Source organism: Corythoichthys intestinalis, chromosome 11, assembly GCF_030265065.1.
Source record: "Corythoichthys intestinalis isolate RoL2023-P3 chromosome 11, ASM3026506v1, whole genome shotgun sequence".
Taxonomy (NCBI): Eukaryota; Metazoa; Chordata; class Actinopteri; order Syngnathiformes; family Syngnathidae; genus Corythoichthys; species Corythoichthys intestinalis.
The window spans coordinates 20,388,409-20,410,518 of record NC_080405.1 but is presented as its reverse complement, the minus strand read 5'-3'; the positions used below and the strand labels follow the sequence as shown (position 1 = coordinate 20,410,518).

The 22,110-nt window shown below is 38.3% G+C and overlaps 1 protein-coding gene across 4 annotated transcripts in view; it reads left to right on the top strand.

Moving 5' to 3' along the window:
* The window catches only part of mid2 (midline 2), a 240,067-nt gene that overhangs the window by 174,694 nt on the left and 43,263 nt on the right, over positions 1 to 22,110 (top strand). For all 4 annotated transcript variants that reach the window (XM_057850096.1, XM_057850099.1, XM_057850097.1 and 1 more), the window contains 5 exons: positions 768 to 833; positions 1,592 to 1,687; positions 12,978 to 13,085; positions 21,599 to 21,747; positions 21,958 to 22,085. In XM_057850096.1, coding sequence (XP_057706079.1) covers positions 768 to 833; positions 1,592 to 1,687; positions 12,978 to 13,085; positions 21,599 to 21,747; positions 21,958 to 22,085 — 547 coding nt within the window. The remainder of the gene's footprint in view (positions 1 to 767; positions 834 to 1,591; positions 1,688 to 12,977; positions 13,086 to 21,598; positions 21,748 to 21,957; positions 22,086 to 22,110) is intronic.

The following is a 22,110-nucleotide window of genomic DNA, read 5'->3' as shown; positions in this document are numbered from 1 at the left end:
TATTTTCAGAATGTCTTTCTTTCAACTGCCTTTTTCTCACCTTTGCCGAAGAAATGTTTTGAGCCCGTTGCATTTTGTTTATTTCAAATATAGTTGATTGAAAACTGCTTAAAAATTCTCAAATAAATTTTGTGGAGCCAAAAAGTACAGAAATGGCCAAGCAGATTCGGGTAAAAGCATGTATTTTTAACTTGTCCTTTATTCAGCGATATTTGGGAGGTGGGTTTGTTTTCTGATGCTGATCCAAATTAGCATTGCTTGGCCTTGGCTGAGGTCTGCACTTTTCTACTGCTTTAGTTAGCATTCGCTGGTGCACACAAAAATAATGCTGCTCAAAACAGTGCACAATCAGAGTGTACATCACTCTGATTACTTACTTGCTTAGACATAATATGTAGCTGCTATAGGAATTTTGTTTTCACTTGAGTCTCATGCATTACAGCAGTATTCTTTTACTCTGAACATGATAATTAATTTGAAACCCCCTTTACTCGCACATATGAATTTTAAACTTCAAGTCAAGCATATACGTATGTCAATGTTATCAGATTCCTCACTTTGCATGTATTTCCAATGTTAAATGGGAAACAGTAATGAACTACAATATAATTCTGCTGGATGAGAAACAATTAGGATTAAAATATATTTTTGATTCAGTTTGTTTGGCTGACTTTGACACACCCTTGTATTTACAGTACATGCTTTTTGGCCACACTTAACTTCATGTGTACATGCACTTATGCAGGGGTATGTGTGTGTGTTTGTAGGCTTATCAGGTCAGCCCGGGCAGAGTGTCAAATGCAGTAATGGAGGCTTCGAAGACAAGTGCTGCGGTGAGTTCCTGAGTGTCTTTCACCAACTAACCACCCTTACCCACTCATCCCGACTCCTGGGAGCACACAGTCAGACACCTAAATAGGATAATGATGGCAATAAGCAAGCTGAGTAATTATTAAGTAACCACAAAGAAGAACACAGAAGAGCACTAGGACAGTCTGAGCAGTAACCAGGTGGCGGTCTGAACCTCCATGTTACCCTTCATATGCATGAAGAGAACTCAAAACCCTGCCACTCGTCTGCTGCTTTGTTCTTTTGCAGCTGTTGTTGTTGTTGTTGTTGTTTTTATCCCCCCGTCATTTCCCCCGTCATTATACACTTTTGTGGCGTCACTCATTTCCATGCATTTTTAGTCCTGGGCCAGTGACTGTCAAAGTTGTTGAGCCTTTAAACATTAAAATTTATCCGATCCCATTGGTTTAATTTAGGTCTTTGGTCAATTGGTAATGAAAATATTTTTTTAATGACATTCTCTCAACTTAATTTTAGAATTGGATATATTATTTATTAATATTAATTATTAATATTAATATTTATTAATGTGACCATCGTGAACTTGGTCTTTTGATGACCTAAACCTAAAAAATAGATATGCATCGCTTTAGCCAAGGGGTTCGGAACCTTGATTAGACGGGCAAAAAATATCACATATTTCAAAATGTGATTCCTCGAGAGCCAGTTTACAAACTTTTTTTTTGTGACGAATTCTGCAGTGAGTCCCCATTCATTTTTTTTTTTTTTTCTTCCTCCACAGCAAACTTTGGAGAACAACTTGACCAACCTAGTGAAAAGGAACAGTGAGCTGGAGAACCAAATGGCCAAACTCATCCAGATCTGTCAACAGGTTGAGGTATGCAACATTTTTCTGTGTCCGTGTTATGTTGTAGCACAGTATATGGTCATTACATGGAAATCAGGCAGGGAGGCCAGTCTGAATTTTTAGTCCTAATATCATATTCTCTCATTTTCTTTCTAGGTTATGATTTTAGAATAATTAGCACTCCAATCCATTATTTAACTAGACTTTGCCAACTACTGGTCAAATATTGAGAAGTCACTTAAAATTAATTTCTTTATGGACGATTTATTTAAGAACTGTGCAGCAATGTTTTTTCCACTCATTTATAATAGAAGGATTTTCACTTAAAAGCCGTAACTGCTCTTTTACCGGCTTTAGTGCCATTTCTGCAATTAGCCATTCGATTACCCTGAGTGAATTTTACTGGTGGCTTCACAATTTAAAAACTTTAATTTTGAGCTCTAATCGATCACTTTTATGCCATATTAGGAATCATTACGAAAGTCATCCTAACAGATTAGGCTCACGTTGATCGGGGTATTAAGTAATTTAGGATACTGTTCAGAATGACCACTTAAATGATTGCGAATCAATTGCATATATTTGATTTGCACCTTTTTCCATGTCTCTTGGGGGGGGGGGGGGGGGGGGCAAGGATTTTTATTTGTTAAAACCCTGAAACCATTTAATCACATCTCAAAAATATCAACCTGAAAAGACATAATATTATATTTGAAGTACAATAACTTTCACATCTTTTTGTGGTCACACGTTATCCCGGTGTGAACCCATCTCTATCTGCAAAAAATGAAACCCTAGGCAGTTCAGTCATTATTGAACTTTTGTATTTGGGACTGTGCGGCAATTGAATTGGAAATAGCCAGCAGTGTATGAAGCTCATGCGTAGCAAAAATTGACTTCACTACCCACATTGTAATGATTTGTATTAAATCACATACACTAACAAGTCAACGCCATTCACCCAGGTGAAATTTGTCCGTCCGCCCAAAGAAGTTTATTTGAGAAAAAAGACTCAATTTTCTAAAGTCACTTTGAGGTCTGTGAATGCATCTGTTTAACCAATCAATACCGAATGTCTACTGTGTGATTCATTAAGTGCAGACAAACCCAACGGCATGTGGTGATTGTCTGTTGTCTGAATACAAATAGGTACAACATGCCTCCGTCTAGACGAATGGAATCTATAAGGCAAACCGTTAAATAAATAAGATATAATACTTAATTATCTATTCCAAAATTCATTTCAATATGTTTCGATTACCTGTACGTTGTTCAATTTGATAGTTCGGTAACACGACTTGAGGGCCAAAAAATAACACATTTAGCTGTAGTTTCAGATTAAAGTGCTGATTGGGAATTTCTCTTTAAAATTTGAATCACTGCTTGAAGTTACTTTAAGGTGTTTTCCTACTATTTTTGCGCCTAAAGATTCATAAGGGATGTCCTTGTCAAATTGGTAGTTTAATTATTCATGGGAAGAATAATTGGATAGTCTTGGTATTAAAGTTTGTAGTCACCTTCAAATGAAGCCTTCCAAGTATCAACCCAGAAAAGTCAGTGTAGGAACAAAGAGACGAGATAATCGTTGATATGTTAGGAGAGTTGCTCTATCACAAGGGAAAATGAGGAGTATGGGGTAAGGAAAATGTGTCAAAAGGAGGCAAAGTAAGTGTAAGTGTGTGGTTCAGTTAAACATCGAGGTTAAAAGGGCAAACAGAGGGCGGAAGGATTTTGCACAAAGAAATGTTGGCTGAGTACGGCTGTGTGAATGGAGAAATTGGAGGTGCTTTGACGCCGCCCTGGATTCCCATCCTCTGATTATGCAATATCCTGACTTGATTCTGGAGATCCCTTCAAACACTGCCGATGTGAGAGCATAAATAACATCAACTCCCGTTCCATCCAATATCTTGTTTGTTTTGTATATGTTTTGTAATATTCATTTTCATGCGTTAGGAGTTTAAGAATGTTATACATTGTATTTGCCAGTTCATTTAATAGTTGATGAGCAAGCAAATATTTTTTTACTATTTATTTATTGCCATGGATCCAGAGAGCCAAATTGGGGCGATCCTGCCCATGAATTCATGGAAGGGAATGCACGGTCTAAAGTATGTTATGTGAAAGACACGATAGGAGAAATGTCAAAGGAGACACATTATGTATTCTACTGCTTGTAAAAAGCTGCAGGAGAATGCTTTTATACAGCACATTACATTTGAGTGACACTTTTCCACGACTAGCATTGTACATTCATGATTTTGAGAATGTCTCGTTTAGAGCTTCTTGAAGGCATCCTTCACTTTTTTTACATTTCTGGCATAACAGTGGATTTGTTACTGTGTGTATATATTTATATTTGGACAAAACCTCAATCACAAGAACACATCCCCAGTCTCCTATAGACGATACAATTTGGCCAGAACCCTGTTGATATTAAAGATCTCATGACCTAGATGTTGTCCATACCTATTGTTATTTATTGTGTATTTGCAATCCACCAGTATATTTTGTTAAATAGATGCTGACTCACTGTTGTCAGAATTTAATGGCTTTGTTTTGTTAGTACTTTCAGTAACCAGCAATCTAACGTGGTCATTTTTCCAAAGCAATATTCTGATTAAAGTTTCCATAGTTTCTGTGCGTTACTATTATGTGATTGCCTCAAAATGTATGTAAATTGAAGAATACTGTAGTCATGTACAAAGAGCATTTTGAATAGAAAATGTTGTTCGAGCTTGGAAGTGACATCATATGTCACGTTTTTTCATCGGAGAACAAAAAAAAAAAAAAAGGGTCCCGTGTATTACCATGCCGAGAGCACTGAGAGTCTCCGGCCATAACGACTTAGCCTAGCTACCTTGCCAAGAATGAAGGAGGCAGGAGAGATACCACAAACGGCTGCATTTGCTCACTGGAAATACAGCCATTACTTTACATTTTTGTCCAGTAAAGATGACAAAAATACACTCACCGGCCACTTTATTAGGTACACCTGTCCAACTGTTCGTTAACATTTAATTTCTAATCAGCCAATCACATGGCGGCAACTCAGTGCATATAGACATGGTTTAAGACAATCTCCTGCAGTACAAACCGAGCATCAGTATGGGGAAGAAAGGTGATTTGAGTGTTTGAACTAGGGCTGTCCCAAACGACTAATTTCCTCCCGATTAGTCAGCCGACTATTTTTACGATTAGTTGACTAATCTAATAATTTTTTTTTTTTTTTTTTTTTTTTTTTTTTTTTTTTTTTTTTTTACTAATAATGACATTTTTGTTAAAGCTTATTAATTCACAAAAAACATTTTGGAACACCTAAATTCTTTATTAACGTATAAATAAATAACATAAATATCAATAATAAATCACAAACAATGAGGTCAAATGCTGCTGGCATTAACTGCTGCAAAAAAATGTAAACGGAAACACTGTGACTTCACCTTTTTAACAGGAGTCAAAACAATTCTTACTCTTTTTGCGGTATGTCATTGTCTATATTGTTCTAAATGTTAAAATGAATTGTAATGTCCCGGACAATCATTTTCAGAATACTTAGTGTGAGTTCAGATGCTCTTTCCTGTGTGCATTCCGCATTTTTTGGGGAGGGGAAAAACTGTTCAACTTTTGTTTGTTTTAACCTGAAGATAACGCAGAGGGCACACTGAAATATTACCACAATTATTTTGAATGAAAGGCACACATACCTACAGTAACAAAAATTAAGTATATAGTAATTAATTTTATAGTATACTACTATATGTAAAACTTTATAATATTAAATAACTAACATTAGTGCAGTCATGGATTACAGTAAGCAGGCCAGTGGTGTTTCCATATATATTTTTAATATTATGTATATACAGGATTTATGTGTATATTTTTCCTAAGTGGGATCTTCCATGATCCTAATAAATTTAATAATAATTTAAAAAAATACATAATCATATTAATTATTTTATTAAATAAAAATGCGCGTTGATACGACGCACATAAAGGCAACTTCCATTTTAAAAAATCGTTAGAGAGTTGTATGGATTTACAATCCGCTAGCTTGTTTCTTGTTGTCTTCAAAAATTATACTTGGGTGACGGCGCTTCAAGTGTTCGTTTATAGCCGACGTGCTACCATGGTATGCGAGCTCAACTTAGCAAAGAGTACACACAGTGGCACCCTCCATATATTCCTTGAAATAATTCCAGGCTCTGGTTATTCTGGTCCGCTTTTTTTGGCTTTATGCCGCTTTCACGTGTAACCATCGCTGCCCTTTTTGGAAATTGGCGGTGTTTTCAACTCCTCACCGGCGATTCTCTTGGCTAGTTGTCGTCGGTTCATCTGGGTTCGTCCGATTTCCTCCTCGGGAAGACGGCGGCGTGCATAAAAACACCGAGAGGCGTCGGATGGCTCTTTAAGGAAACTTTTATTGACCAAAACAAAAACGTGGGGGATGAAGCCACTCTACCCGCGCACTTTTCCAACTCGCCAATCTCGCTCCCTCTCTCTCGCTCGCTCGCCCACTTTCTTCCTCTTTGCTCAATCTAACAACGCCGGTCACATTGAAATAACAGCGGCCCCTTGGGGGTGCCAGTAACAATCTCTTGTATCGCGAGCGCCTGCCATTCTAAACTTTATCCGCATGTAACTTTTTTCAACCCGTCATTACCCGTCGACGGTATGTTTTGCCCGTCGACGCATTTACGTCATTGATGACGTCGACAACGTCGACTAGTCGGGACAGCTCTACTTTGAACGTGGCATGGTTGTTGGTTCAGAAACTGCTGATCTACTGGGATTTTCACGCACAACCATCTCTAGGGTTTAGAGAGAATGGTCCGAAAAAGAAAAAAAAATCCAGTGAGCGGCAGTTCTGTGGGCGGAAATGCCTTGTTGATGCCAGAGGTCAGAGGAGAATGGCCAGACTGGTTCGAGCTGACAGAAAGGCAACAGTGACTCAAATAACCACCCGTTACAACCAAGGTAGGCAGAAGAGCATCTCTGAACGCACAATACGTCGAACTTTAAGGCAGATGGGCTACAGCAGCAGAAGACCACGCCGGGTGCCACTCCTTTCAGCTAAGAACAGGAAACTGAGGCTACAATTTGCACAAGCGCATCGAAATTGGACAATAGAAGATTGGAAAAACGTTGCATGATCTGATGAGTCTCGATTTCTGCTGCGACATTCGGATGGTAGGGTCAGAATTTGGCGTCAACAACATGAAAGCATGGATCCAACCTGCCTTGTATCAACGGTTCAGGCTGGTGGTGATGGTGGTGTAATGGTGTGGGGAATATTTTCTTGGCACTCTTTGGGCCCCTTGGTACCAATTGAGCATCGTTGGAACGCCACAGCCTACCTGAGTATTGTTGCTGACCATGTCCATCCCTTTATGACCACAATGTGCCCAACTTCTGATGGATACTTTCAGCAGGATAATGCGCCATGTCATAAAGCTGGAATCATCTCAGACTGGTTTCTTGAACATGACAATGAGTTCACTGTACTCAAATGGCCTCCAAAGTCAGCAGATCTCAATCCAATAGAGCATCTTTGGAATGTGGTGTAACGGGAGATTCGCATCGTGGATGTGCAGCCGACAAATCTGCACCAACTGTGTGATGCCATCATGTCAATATGGACCAAACTCTCTGAGGAATGCTTCCAGCACCTTGTTTAATCTATCAAAGAATTGAGGCATTTCTGAAGGCAAAAGGGGGCCCAACCCGTTACTAGCATGGTGTACCTAATAAAGTAGCCGGTGAGTGTATATCCATGTGTTGCAAACTTTGCACTGGCTCGAAAACACTGTGGACACCTAAAAACTCCACATCCAATTCAAGGAACCACTTAGAATTACAGCACAGCGCAATTCGAAGCAAAGCCTACAGGTAACGAGAGCATTTCTACAGTTTGTAATCATAGTTTATGTACATTTTACAGATACACCTTGGAAAACATAGGCGGAGTTTGTCTTTTGTTGGGGTGGGGAGCAAAACATGTTGATGGACACACCTCATCATTTGTGCGTTTTTTATATTTTCACAACTATTTACATTGTAAATTCTCACTGAATATATCAAAACTATGGATGAACATCCGGAATTATATACTTGGCAAAAAAAATGAAATGACTGAAAACAGGTTTTATAATCTACTTTCTTCAAAGTATCCACCGTTTGCTCTTACTACTTTTTTTGCACACTTTTGGCACTCTCTCAGTGAGCTTCAAGATGCAGTCATCTGAAAAGGTTTTCACTTCACAGGTATGCCTTATTGTTGCCTTTTCAATGGGTTTGGGACCATCATTTGTACTGCATTGAATGAGGTGTGTCCAAACTTTTCGCCTGTACTACATATATGCACATCTTGACACTGTCTGCTTCAATCCTCTGTTCAAGCTCAGTTGCTGTTGAAGCTTTTGAAAGCTCCATTCAATATCCATCTTGCCTCCTCAGGTGTAGTTTTGGCTAAGCAAGGCAAAGGCCCGTCTCTAAGGTGCTAGTCACATGATCTGTTTGAAAAATAATTTGGACCCGTTATGAAATATTTTGAAGGATTCTTGTTCATTTCATTCATTTTTTTTTTGTTTGTTTGTTTGTTTTATTGCTTTATAACTTTTATAGACAACATTTTAATGGCCAGGTCTTTATTTTAAAGGGGAAGTTCAGAATTTTTGACATATGGGTTTTAAGGCAGCAAAGCAGAAAAATTGATAAAAACCGATAAATTACTTTTAAAGTAACTTAGTTACTTTGATTTAAAAAAAAAAAAAAAGTTATCATTGAATTAACTAGATTACTTTTTTGAGGCGTAATCATTAATTAGTAATTACATTTTTCACGTAACCTGTCACATCACTGGTACCGAGTATCTATAATGATAACAACCAATTTCAATACTGAATGCTAGCACATGTCACTTTACCTATAACACTGCGGCGGTCTTCAAATGGGCGCATACTGTTAATGAAATCTGTTTTTTTTTTTTTTTTGCACTGTTGATTACCAATATTTATTACTGACTGCTGCGATCACATGTCACCTTATCTACACTGCAAGAGTACCACTATTACAAGACTTTTTTTAATGTGTTTTTATTGTGTACATACTTTTTAATTCATTTTTATGTGTGTGTGTGTGCACTCAATGGGGCAGCTTTGAATCTCATGACACTTTGTGTAATGACAATAAAGGCGTTCTATTCTGTTCTATTCTATGTCATTGGCACATTATTGAGTAGACATCACATTAGTCATGTCAGTTTTTCTATAGTATTTGTACATTTTCCATATGTCCTTTTTAGTATTTTTTTTTCCGATATGTATTCTGCATGAAGTTAACAGTGTAGCCTGAATAATTCATATCCTTGAGCCCACCTCCGAACCCCATTATATCAAATTTATGTCAACATGTCCAAAAGCTATAGCAAGGAAATTGTTTGTACTAAAAACTTTCTGTTGCTGGAACATTTGAAAACTTTCAGTTCCCCTTGAGAATCCAATGTAAAGTTTGAGCCACATACACCAGTTTGTAGTGCTGTCTGAATGAATATGTTTGGTGATTTGTTCTGTGGTTAATTGGGCAGTGTTTGCTAGTGTTGCAGCCAACACTTTCTGACAAATATGCTTGCTGAAGGCTGAATAGGCGTTGCCACCCCATCAAAAGGCATATACAGTTTGCCTTATTCTTCTGTCGTAGTCAGACTATCTTAAAAATACAACATAGCAAGAGATCAAATGAGACTGTCAAGCTCCTTGGCCACCTAATTATCTCCCATCTTTTTCTGCTGCTGAATGTGTCTGAAACAGATAAATGAATGCATGTCATTACAACACTGAGCTTGCATATTAATTCAACCTCCTGATGTGGTAGATTGTAACCTGAGGTGAATTACATTCTTCATTATATGCTTTCCTATTGAGTGATTCCAATGGCAATAATGTGCTGCATTGGGAACATATTGGATCACTTGATCCATATTGGTCCACTGATGATTTTATCAAATGATGCGTTATTTCTTGCCAGGCAAAGTGTGATATCTTCATTTTTATATGTCCTAAAATGTTTCATTGCATGTGCACTAATGCACAAAACTTTCAAAATGGTTAAAAATATATACATATTTTAAATACGTAAACATGTTAAAACATATATTGGCTTGCCCATTATTTTAAAGATTTCACAAGCAAGGTGGTGAGGAACAAGGAGGGTAGAACCCAAGTGTGGGGAAGCAGTAGTTATATAACGAGGTGCGCCGAGCCTTTGAAGTGTTTGTCTCCTAATAAAGGGACATTTTCAATTCAATTATGTCTGTGCTTCTCAATTATTTTCTGTTACACCCCCCCAGGAAGACGTAAATGTTTCGCACCCCCCCAACTCTCTGCCACCACTGTAAATAGCATCATTTGTCTATAAAATTATTATTATTATAAGTACACCTCTGCCAAACATTGTGTGCTTTTTTTCTATTAAACTTACAAGTATAACTTTATTAACATTGTTTTGTTTGTAACATAAAGACTTTAAGTGCATCAATTTGCCTGAATTAAAAAAAAAAAAAAAAAAAAAGTCATATCCAAACTGTGAAAACACACTCAAGGTACATTTTTGACCATTTGCTGCTCGCAGTACCAACTCCTTTGGAATATCGTGGGGTTATTTAGCAATGAACATGCCAAACTGATCGCTGGTTTACTGATTAAAAACACTGAGAATGCGGGCATATTGTTGGCAATATTCGGCACGTTTTCGCTGAAAAACAATCAAACAGCTTTTCAATGAGATTGGGGTCTAACGACTTTAAGTTACGTTGTAATTGATTTGGCTTCCCGCTGTCCGCTACAAATATTTTTAGACACAGTAGACAGAGTGGTCTTTCCTCCTCTCCCACTTTAAGCCAAACAGCCCGAAAACAGCGCATTCTCGGCGGCCGAGGGAGAACCGGAGGTGAGGGCGTTCATCGTGATGCACCCAAGCCGAACACGGCGCTTCTCATGCGGACACGTGAGAACCGGGGAAGACAGTGGGTCTGTCATTGCCCGATCGTGACTGGCTCCCCTATAGCGACGGATTGCTACGGCGCACGCACAAATCGACATCATTTTCTCCCGAGGGATGACGGAAGATATAGGCATATACGTGATAGATTCAACGATCAAAATACATTTGATATATATTTTTTAATCTGTAACGCATGTAACACCCTGACCCAAGCAACGAATGTGTACACATTAAAAAAAATATACATATATGTAACACTTTATTTAATCATTGTTAAAACTTCGAAGGGCCTCGATTGGTTCTGCGCATGCGCTCAATGCACGGCCCCACTGGAGCCGCGATGCCCGAGAATGATTTATGTAGTTGATTTAGACGTATGAAAAGATTATTAATCAACCCACACGCCAGACTAGACTATTCGAAGAATAATTACTTTATATGTCCGAATCGCTCGCGCTTATAAGCATTAAGCCTTCTAAGGAAGTGACATTTCTCAGTCGCATGATAGACTGTCGCAATCGGGTAGCTATCTGCGCATGTGCGTTAAAATTCTTTTTTTTTTTCTTTTTTTTTTTTTTATTAATGTTGGATTGCAAACAACTTTTGTGCATACTTCTATCTACTGTACAAAAATGTACATCAACTGTGCCTCCAAATTCTGTACATATTGCGTCTTTAAAGAATTTAAAAAGTGTTTTCCTTACATACCTAAAGGTCTTCCTCTCCCCTCACCCCAAGTACCCCCTTTCCATTCATGCTGATAAAATTTAAAAGAAAAACTTTAAACATTACGGACTTTGTTATAACATACAATGTTTCTCAACTGTTATTGTTATTAATAATAATAACAAAAACAACCGTTAAACTTCCATGTTTTTGTTTGAGTTTGTTCTACACATGTACATTAAAACTGTTTCAGCTTAAGGCATTGTTTTCTTCAATCTACGGCATAATCATTGGATGCTTTCCTATTAGTCTTTTTTTAGAAAATCCACCCACAAGAGGATTCCTGACTACATGTATTTGTATGTTTGTATTATGTATTTCTGACTATAGAATGACTGCCACATAGTTTTGACTGTTATCATGAATATTCTGTTGATAAAAATGTTCAAAATATTACAATAATAAGTTTGACAGGGATGTTTTTTTTTTAAATCACAGCACATTACATGAAACTACAAATGTACCAAAATATATAGAAAATAACATTTTATTGTCAGATTTAGCTGCATACATAGGCTGTAACAAAACTGTATGTATACTATACCTCACATGCGCTACCGATTAAAAAATATATATTAAATGCATTTCGATAGTTCAATCTATCACGTATCTGCCTATTTCTCCCGTCATCCCTCGGGAAAAATGGTGTCGATTTGCACATGCGCAGTAGCAATCCGTCGCGTTGGGGCGTCATGATCGGGCGATGACGGGGTCGCTGCGTGAGCCTTTCCCGAGAACGGCGCACAGCTCTTCATATCTCTTTGGTGCATGCTCTTGTTTGGTTCTCAAACATTGCGCACGCTCTAAAAATGAGAACGCAACTGCCACCTACTGAGTGGATGTGCAAGCACACGTTATTCCAGTACGACAAAAAAGTATGTTTCCCCGCTCTGCGCCCCCCCTGGGAAGTAATGAATTATTTCAACATGAATACTTAAACTAGTTGTATTGCCCAACAATTTAGATATTTTATTAATATGAGAATTATGCAGAAACTTCCCTAACAGGGTGTAACGCACCGTTTCTGAATTTAAAACTGTCCACTAAACGTCAAATCAAGATGTTCCGAAACTGTTCATTCTTAACAATGAATATGTTTCATCCAAAATAAATAAATAGTTTAAGATTTCCTTTTTCCCATTTTGGGGTTTTTCATTGTTCTTTTGGAGGTACAGTAGTATTTGTCAACTGTTGGCTTGTAAAGCCCTTTGAGACAAGTGTTGTAATTAAGAGCCTTATAAATAAATGTGACTTGACTTGAAATGTGTTACCTAATAATTAATTGGGCATTCTACAGTATCTTAAAAGTAATAATGAGTGATCTGACAAAATTCTGCTTATACTATGCACTATTTTAAGCAGTGTTTTTATTAGCTATGTTACCCATCATTAAAAGTTTTTTTATCATTATTAAATTTAAATTAACAAGAAAGAGAAGAGATCCATTGGGTGGGAATTGCCTTTTGCCCAAACTTAGCTAGGATAGACTTCAGCACTCTGCGGGCCTTATGAATGGATATGTAGAAATTGTAGACTTTTAACACACTAACCAATTAAAAGATGTTTTAAATTCTGTGGGTCTCATTCTCTTCAGGTGAACACCGCCATGCACGAAGCCAAGCTAGTGGAGGAGTGTGATGAGCTGGTGGAGATCATCCGCCAGAGGAAGCAGGTCATTGCTGTGAAAATCAAGGAGTCCAAGGTAAAGAGCTTGCCAAGCACTTGCACAAACTGACACAAACATATTTACCCTTGAGAGTCGAAGGACGCGCCGGCGCGTCCTCAGCGCACGTCGTCTTTGAAGCGCCCTCACGTTTTAATTACGTCACCCACATGCCGTTGGTTGGTCTCGTTTTAAAGTGCGGAAGTTCCGGTTTACTCTCGTTATTATTTGAAGTCAATCGACCAACTAAAACGTGAGATATTGTCATTTAAGTTTTATAGTTTTATTGTCCTCTCAAAAAAACATTAAAACGCTGCATGGATCATTTGTTTATGTCTATATTTCCATCATTTCTTGTCCTTTTTCAAAACGGAAGCTCCATGAAAAAAACACAAATCAAACGAACCCTTTCGAAGTGACAGTGGAAGCACAAAATGCGTTTTTTTTTTAATAAATATAATTGCCGTGCGAGGTTCCACCGAACGAGAGGGAGGAGTGTTCTGAAGCAGCGAGGTGGCAAGCGACGGCCGTTTGGATGAGCGAGCGACTTTGTGTGACTTTGAGAATGAACAGAAAACTAAATTTAGCGCAAGCAATTGTGCTTTTTGATCAACTTGAGGAAGAGGATGGTCGAAATTCGTCATCATCGTCTTCTTCGGAAGAGTCCTCGAGTGAAGATAGTGACGGATTTGAACACGTGGGTGACGCCATCGACGAGCAGAGGTAAGCCAACTCACTTTTTTTTTTTTTTTCTTAATGCTAAAAAAGTTTCTTTTGATATTGAAGGACAAAGTTAATTTTGATGCAATATAAGTGTGTGTTTGTGTATATAATAATAAAATGTGCATATCAGATCAAAGTCGTACGTGCACTGTGTGTATCCCAGGCAGGAATTTATAATTTGTGGTGTTCTTCTTTCTATATGAAGATTAGGGATGTAGCACATATTCATCAGCTATGGTATTCTTTCTATTGTCATACATATAGATTTCCATTATTATTTATTGCTGTATATATTTTTATTTTATACTTTATTATTTTCATAAATACTGACTTTTTTTTCATGTACATTTATAGTGACAATGAAAACTCTACATTCACTGCCTGAATGGAAAGAGAACGAGGGAGAAGGGGTCATCACGGAAGAGCGATGAGATGTCAGCGGAGGAGAGGCTGGAGAAGTCAGCGCGGCAGAAGCCGATCACCACTGGCTCAGCCTGCACCTGTGCCATGGAGCACAGAACAAGACACAGACACTGCCCCACAGTGCAGCCGGTTCACACCCCGGAGACCACCAGGACCTCAGGTGAATCGTGACCATGCATACACCCCAAAAGAACTTTTTGACCTGTTCTTCACCTCATCAACAATGATGAATATGTGCAAACACACAAACCAGTATGGCAGAGTCCGAAAAGAGATTGGGAAAAAGTTTGTGTGGACAGACACTACAGTGGAGGAGCTTAAAAAATTTATTGGACTCCTCTTGTACATGTCTTTGGTTTCACTTCCAACTGTGCAAGATTATTGGAAGGCAAGGAATTCCAGGACGAAACTGCTTTTCGGAGTAGCATGCCTGAAAATTTTTTAACTTGTTTATTGTAAATATTTTTGAAAATACTTTTTTTTCCAATGTTATATCCCCCCCCCCCCCCCCAATCAGTCTTCTCAATTTGTGTATATAAGTGTGTGTTCAAGAAGCTTGATTGTGTGTACATAGTTTTCATCAGGTGATGGGCCGCAATACCTAAACTCATAAAGAGATGGCCTCTAAACACTTTTTGTGTTAGATGGTATATATTTTTTCACTGTTCTTCACTGTTTGGTCTGCTGTATATAACCTGTTTTGATGTATAAAAGCAAAAACGCCTATGGCTATACCTGTTGTTTATGTTGAATTGTCAAATATAAGACTATTTATTCTAAATTTTTTTGGTTGAATGTTCATCCTAACATGTTGAATAAATATTATAAAGTTTCAAAACGGTTCGTTACGCATGTTTGGTTGTCAATTGGACAGCAATATTAAAAATTTTCACTTAACAATTTTGGAATTTTTGGTCTTTTTGGGCCCAAAATGATGATTTATAATTGGTCAGTGAAGGAAACAACAGTTTGGACATGAAGTTCAAGGTGTCACAAAAAAAGGGACCAAACCAGGCCATCGTAAACAATTCTTTCTTTAAAATATAAAGGCAACTTCAAAGGCATGCAAAATCAGACAAAATAGGCCCAGACCTTAAAGGGTTAAGTATAACACCATTACATGATTTTTTTAAAAAGTTTGTCTTAGGAAAGACAGGGTCAGAGTTAGACATAAAGAGAGGAACAGAATTACACACTTAAAAGTCTAAGTGATGTCTTAATTATTAAGATGAATGAAATGCACTTAACACCATTCCCATAATCACAGATGTTAACAAATGGATGAAGTCGGGCTCAGATGGAAAAGGAGGGCAGTGGAAGGTTGGGCTAACCAGAGGGGGAAAGGCAATGATTCATTTATCCCGTAATTACACACAACAAGACAGTTTTCGCACCAGTAGAGACGGCACGCTTCAATGAGGAGAGGAGACAAGAATAGATCTCTCTATTAAAAAACTGTAAATCCCATTTCATCGCTGAGATTCTTCAATGCATTTTTGATTAGATTTGATTCAGAAGCCTGCGATCAATAAACTGAGACGCACCAATAAATAACAGCTACCAGAATAATGATTTATGGGAATTTTACGAAAATGCGGGAGTAAACTCATTAAAAAGTTGAAGCTCTCTCACGAGAAGTTAATAATCGAGAGCTCATTTGGTGGGAGTGGACTTGTCAAAATAATTATAATTTTTAATAAATGACACTGACTTAATAATAAAATAGGTACACCTAATCGTCTGCACTACACTGCAAAATCCTCTCTTTGATGCTGCAATGTTTTCTCAGGTTATGAAAGACTGCAGGAGTAATTCTTAAAAGAGTCCAGTCTTAAAAGTTCTTAAAGTCGTACAGGGACCATAAACAAAACATAATTGTGTCAGGCTTCCAAAATAGAGGCTGATGTCGTTTGTGGTGAGCAGTTCTCCTGAAGAAAGTCCTCATCTGTGCAACAGAATAACAGGATTAAGCAGCATTGATCACAGTGTGTACAGCATAGCAAGGCGCTTTCATTCTCTCTGTCATTTCTTCTTAAGAACTCTGTCGCTCTTAAAGGAGAAGGTTTTATCTCTATTCCCATGCCCCAGTGTTTGTACATTGTAATTTTCTTCATCAATGTCCCCTTGTTCTATTTGTTTTTTAATTTTAGTAAAAATGTTGTTTCATTGGACCATATGAGGTGGCGAGACAAAATGGAGTACAATTAGTGCTAAATTGTGAATTGTACGAGGTTTGGTCCACAGGTTGGAAGAAGGAGGGAAGTTAGCACAGGCAGCAAATAAAGTTTGGGGTATTTTCGTTGGAAAGTGGGTCAGAGAAGTTTGGTGCTGATGCCTCAGAACTTTGCTTGATTCTAGCTTCGCTCTGTTAACGTTTTGATGCTTTTGTCCCTAAGAGCTGAACTGTAAAACCCTCTAGTCTTTGTAAGAGCTTAAATGCATCATCATGAAACAAGGCGGTTATAAAAAGGAGTCTTTTTTTTTTTTTCGTCCTTTTCTTTTAATGAACGAGGCTGAGTATTACATATTCCCACAGCTACTTTTTGTGTAGGAATATCACATTAAGAATTGTCATAATGAATTAAAACATTCTCTAATTACCTCATCAGTCAGTCCTCGGCATTCCTGCCTTGCATTCTAATCTTTTTATGAGTAAAAATGGCTTTTAGAGTGTTGTTCTTGTAATAAGACTAAACTACGCTCTATTGTAGTCTTTCGCACATACAGCAACAATGAAACTAATTGTTTTCGCTATTGTCAGTCAGAGGGAGTAATTATCCATGATGACTGTCAGAAAAGTGTCACGAAAGATGCATTGACAATTCAAACTTCAAGGTTTCCTCTAAGAAGGAATGCAAATGCAGTCTAACAAGCAAGTTATGTTCCCACCCTTTTCTGGCACACCTACAGTACATCTTCAAAAATGGTCTCCATCATGACACCTTTAACCTTGAAAGAGGAAAACTTTACATGTATCCAGGTCTGGGCTGAAGGGAACTTTCTCCAGCACAGCATTGTTCTTCTCAGCGAGGAACAGTAGGACACACAGGGCATTGAGACCAGGCGTGTTGTTGTGGTGAAACAGCCATGCCTGTTCTTGCTCACGGACCGAAGGAAATCCCATATATACCATGTATGAAATCCAGTATTGTTAAGAAGAGCGTTCGAGTATTACAGCGTTACTAACGGCAATATTTTTGTCAGGAGTGAGTAATCTAATTAATTACTTTTCCCATCTTTGCAAAACCGTTACTGAGGATGGCAAGGTGCGCGTTACTACAATGTGGTTGAATGACAAGTGAGATGTCTGAGAGACACGGAGAGAGCAGAGCGGGAGGGGCGAGGTGGGAAGGGGGTTGTGACGGCGATGAAAACGCGATGCTAGGTGGCTCGAAGCATTAGCATAGCATTTACGTTCTCGCTAGCATTAGGATTTAGCGTCTTAAACTCTCGGGCAACTTTTTTTTTTTCTTTCTTACATACAGTTCGTGGCGTTCAGGTGGGTACAGTTAATTGAAAATAATGGACTGTTTCCTTGTTGAGTATGCGTAATCACCACCATGTGGGCATTGTCCTTGTAGATGCTACACTATAATATTAATTAGTTTTCATCAAAACAACTAGAACAAAGATAGGAGAGGTAAGAGATTCAGAGCCTCACTTGCATATTGAAAAATATCAATTCAATCAGTTATTATAAACATATTTGATGTGAAAGACATTATAGATTGGATCATGTAATAACGTGTAGAACATGAAAAATAACGTTGGTTACTTTGCCGAGTAACTAATTATTGTTAAAGTGAGGTAACTGACTTACCAACTCAGAAAATTAATTTTAAACTGTAACTAATTACTTTTTTTCAAAGTAAGATTAACAAAACTGATCAAATCTAGTAATGCAATAAGTAATGCTGTTTGATCATATAAACATTGTGGTGCCTCACTTGTGAGTGGTCTACAAGCTGCTGGGATGGTATTATTTTGTAGTGACAGCAGATTATAATGCTCCAAGTTGAAGGGCAGAAAACTGGCGGTGAATGATCTCTACCAATCTTCCCAGTTCACATTGACTGGACGTCTATCACTGTCAGTGTCACTAAATCATGATAATTTACTGCCAGCTCATTTTGTTCAAATTGATAAGACATCCAGCACTGTCAATGACCGCCAATGAGTTAATTGTCCAGTTCAGAGCAGCTTCAAAGAAGGCCTTTACAGCAACAGACAGAATTGTATATTAGGTAGTGCTTTGATTCTCCTGGAACATTTGATGACTAGTGCTTAACAAATCCCCATCCTGTATGTTTTTTTTTTCCCTCGAGTCTCTATTTGCATAATTCAAGTCTCACAGGAAGTGAAGATTTAAATGAGTAATTTGTTTAGGTCAGGGGTTTTCAACCCAGTCCTCAAGGCACACTGTGGGTCCTGGTTTTTGTTCCAGCCGATCCAGCAGAGACAGTTGAACCAATGAGGCTTCTGCTAAAACAAGCCACACCTGACTGCAATCAACTGATTGCACTTGTAAAACACCAGATTGGGGAAAAAGTGTTGTCATCTTGTTTGGTAAGAATGAAATCCTGCACCCACAGTGTGCCTTAGTGGAATAGGTTGGGAACCCCTGGTTTAGGTCATTGAAAGGTTTAGCTCTGTCTTTATCAAATTAGAAATATTTTTGTTTGTTGCTGTTTAAATATGAATTCCTGTTAGCTGCAATGACATCATTGTGCATCAATTCAGTCAGTTCTTTGCACTATGATGATGAAATTCCCCTTGGAATATAAGGGTTACTTGGCTACTATAACGGTGGGCTGATGAATTTTGCAAAATCATTTGGGGCACAACTTTTAATTTGCTGTTCACTATTGATTATCTCGACTCACTAATAGCTTCCCTGTAACCCTGCAAGAATATGAGCTATTGAAATAGATTGCTTGATGTTTGTAATAACAAAATACACAGTACACTCTGATGTTAGGCAAGGGTGTATGCACTGAAGCAGAGTCCTGTTCATTGCTCTGGCTGAATAGCTTCAGTAGTGGGGTTAAAGGAAAAAAATACTGCATATTGGGACTAGACTGGATTGGATTCCATTTTTCTACTTTTCTAGATGCCAGTCTGACTAATGGTCAACTTTACAGCAAGCTTTTAATGAAACGTATTCAAGAATGAGCAGCCAAGTGGTTCACCCTACCATTCATGCTTTCAACTTTAAACTGGACGTCTGTCCACCTGCTGCCTATTTTCTGCTTTCCTGTTTGCCTGTATGTGTGTCCTCGTGTAATTTCTGTGTCTTAGAGTACTGCATAACTCACTTATTTAGTGTGCACTTGTCCTCTGACTTTCTGAAACAAATGCCATCATCTGAAATTCAAATATATATAATAATACATACAGTGCTGGCCAAAAGTATTGGCACCCCTGCAATTCTGTCAAATAATGCTTAATTTCTCTCGCAGAAAATGATTGCAATTACAAATGCTTTGGTAGTTATATCTTCTTTTGTTTTTCTTGCAATGAAAAAACCCAAAAGAAAATGGAAAAAAAAAAAATCATTATCATTTTACACAAAACTCCCACCGTGGGCCGGACAAAAGTATTGGCACCCTTTGAAATGTGATGCTTCTCTAATTTGTGTAATTAACAGCACCTGTTACTTACCTTTGGCACATAACAAGTGGTGGCAATAACTAAATCGCACTTGCAGCCAGTTAAAATGGATTAAAGTTGACTCAACCTCTGTCCTTTGTCCTTGTGTGTACCACATTGCGCATGGAGAAAAGAAAGAAGACCAAAGAACTGTCTGAGGACTTCAGAAGTAAAATTGTGAGGAAGCATGGGCAATCTCAAGGCTACAAGTCCATCTCCAAAGACCTGAATGTTCCTGTGTCCACCGCGCGCAGTGTCATCAATATATGTAAAGCCCATGTCACTGTGACTTACCTTCCTAGATGTGGACTGGAAAGAAAAATTGACGAGAGGTTTCAACAAAAGATTGTGCGGATGGTGGGTAAAAAACCTTGACTGTCCTGCAGTCCGAGAGTACAACAGTGTAAACCTATTCTATCAGTCGGCGTCTGAATGAAAAAGGACTCTCTGGTAGGATACCCACTTCTTACCCAGAGACATAAAAAAGACAGGCTAGTGTTTGCCAAAACTTACCTGAGAAAGCCAAAAACGTTTTGGAACATTGTTCTCTGGTCAGATAAGACAAAAGTAGAGCTTTTTGGGAAAAGGCATCAACATAGAGTTTACAGGATAAAAACACGAGGCCTTCAAAGAAAAAACACGGTCCCCACAGTCAAACATGGTGGAGGTTCCCTGAATGTTTTGGGGTTGCTTTGCTGCCTCTGGCAATGGACTGCTTGACCGTGTGCATAACATTATGAAGTCTGAAGACTACCAACAAATTTTGCAGCATAATGTAGGGCCTAGTGTGAGAAAGCTGTGTCTCCCTCAGAGGTCATGGGTCTTCCAGCAGGACATTGACCGAAAACACACTTCAAAAAGCACTATAAAATGGTTTGAGAGAAAGCACTGGAGACTTCTACAGTGGCCAGCAATTAGTCCAGACCTGAAACCCATAGAACACCTATGGAGAGATCTGGAAATGGCAGTTTGGAGAAGGCACCATTGAAATATCAGAGACTTAGAGCAGTTGGCCGAAGAAGAATGATCTAAAATTCCATCAGAGCATTGTAAGAATCTCATTGATAAATACCAGAAGCGGTTGTTCGCAGTTATTTTGTCTAAAGTGTGTGCTACCAAGTAATAGGCTGAGGGTGCCAATACTTTTGTCCGACCCATTTTTGGAGTTTTGTGTAAAATGATAAAATTTAAGTTTTTTCCCCATTCTCTTATGTGATTTTTGATTGCAAACAAAATAAATGAAGATATGACTACCAAAGCATTTGTAATTGCAATCATTTTCTGAGTGAAATTGAGCATTATCTGACTTGAATTGCAGGGGAGCCAGCACTGCATGTCCGAGTCCGAGTCACCTGATTTTAAGAATATGCCGATACAGAGTCCGTATCCGATACTGGAAACAAAGTTTTTGTTCAAAAAAAAAAGAAAAAAATAAGTTCCAAAGATGTGTTACTGTCCCCAAGCAGAAAAACATAAAAATATTTTTTTAATCAAAAAATTCGATCCTTTTCACCCGATTCCGATCCTCTGAAAAATTGCGGGATCGGTCCGATTCCCGATCATGTGATCAGATCCGAACATCCCCAGTTTTATTTACAACGTTATAGTTTGTTTAAGTGCTTGTTTATCTACAGACATATGAGTACCACACAAATATAAAGGAAGTGATGGTGGAACTTGTTTTGTGTTGTTTTAAATATAATGCAAAACAATGAAGGAATTATTATAAACATGACAACAATGCATATGTTTTCCAGGTGATGAAGTTGCGGAAGTTGGCACAGCAGATTGCTAACTGTCGTCAGTGTCTGGAGCGCTCCAGTGCCCTCATCACACAAGCTGAGCAAAGCCTGAAAGAAAACGACCACGCCCGCTTCCTTCAGACAGCCCGAAATGTAGCCGAAAGGTGAGTGTTGGACATTCATTTATATTGTCTCATCTTCGATGCTTACATCTGCTTTTACATTTGATTAGGTAGGAGCTTTTGTTTCACCTTTTAAGTCCTTTTTTTACGTAGGGGTGGCCATGGTACTGAAGAAAATAATGTTTGGTGCCTTCAATATTTCTTCTTCTTACATCTACTGATTTGCGTTGTCTCTCCTGAATGTGCCGCTAGAGTTGCCATGGCGACAGCCTCCTCCCAGGTACTTATACCTGATGTCAATTTGAATGAGGCTTTCGACAACTTCGCCCTGGACTTTTCCAGAGAAAAGAAGATTCTGGAAGGCCTTGATTACCTAACAGGTACATTTGGTAAATAGCAGTACGA